We start from the raw sequence: 706 nt of genomic DNA, 5'->3' as shown, positions 1-706 counted from the left end.
CCAGGCAGGGTCTGCCGCCGACGCCTCCGAGCAGCGCGAGTTCCGACAGCGAGGGCACCGCTTCCGCTTCCTGTTCGCCGGAACGCCGAGATTCCCAGAGCTCCGCGCACGCACAGAATCTCAGGGGCATGCTCACGCCCAGGCTTTACATCACCAACACCACGCACACCACCAGACAGCCCATCCACACACCCTTGATTTCCTGCCAACCGGTTAGTCCAAAAACTTTCTTTTTCTAATCAAAATCCGGGGAGGATAAACATGGATTGAATTTGATAATCGTTGAAATTAATTTTGGCTATGTCAAAATATAAATGTCCATCCAGCGACTTAAAAGTGTTTTCAAAGTTTATTTTATATGATAAGAATCAAAGTGAAAAATTAGTCAATTTGATAAAGAAGTTATTGTTTAATCGATAAATAGGGAATTGAAATGTGGAAGAAGACGTATTTGTGACGTAGTATGAAATTGATTGGTTTGCAGAAAGGATCGACGGGAGTGTTAACATTGACGGAAGAGGAAAAGCGGACATTAATCGCGGAAGGTTACCCTGTTCCAACGAAATTGCCGTTAACGAAGCAGGAAGAAAAATCATTGAAGAAAGTTCGCAGGAAAATTAAAAACAAGGTGAGTTTTCCAATGTTTTGCAAAAAATTTCAATAATTATGCAATGGACGATAAATTTTGTAAATACGAATAAAATGA

General features: G+C 41.6%; 1 protein-coding gene across 1 annotated transcript in view; it reads left to right on the top strand.

The window, feature by feature from the left end:
- Positions 1-706, top strand: part of LOC102670706 (cyclic AMP response element-binding protein A) — a 37,332-nt gene that overhangs the window by 35,402 nt on the left and 1,224 nt on the right. The window contains exons 6-7 of the mRNA XM_006612943.2: positions 9-212; positions 485-628. Of these exons, the coding sequence (XP_006613006.1) occupies positions 9-212; positions 485-628 (348 nt within the window). The remainder of the gene's footprint in view (positions 1-8; positions 213-484; positions 629-706) is intronic.

Source organism: Apis dorsata, unplaced genomic scaffold (genome assembly GCF_000469605.1).
Source record: "Apis dorsata unplaced genomic scaffold, Apis dorsata 1.3 scaffold_129, whole genome shotgun sequence".
Lineage (NCBI taxonomy): Eukaryota > Metazoa > Arthropoda > Insecta > Hymenoptera > Apidae > Apis > Apis dorsata.
This window is presented reverse-complemented; position numbering and strand designations above follow the sequence as displayed.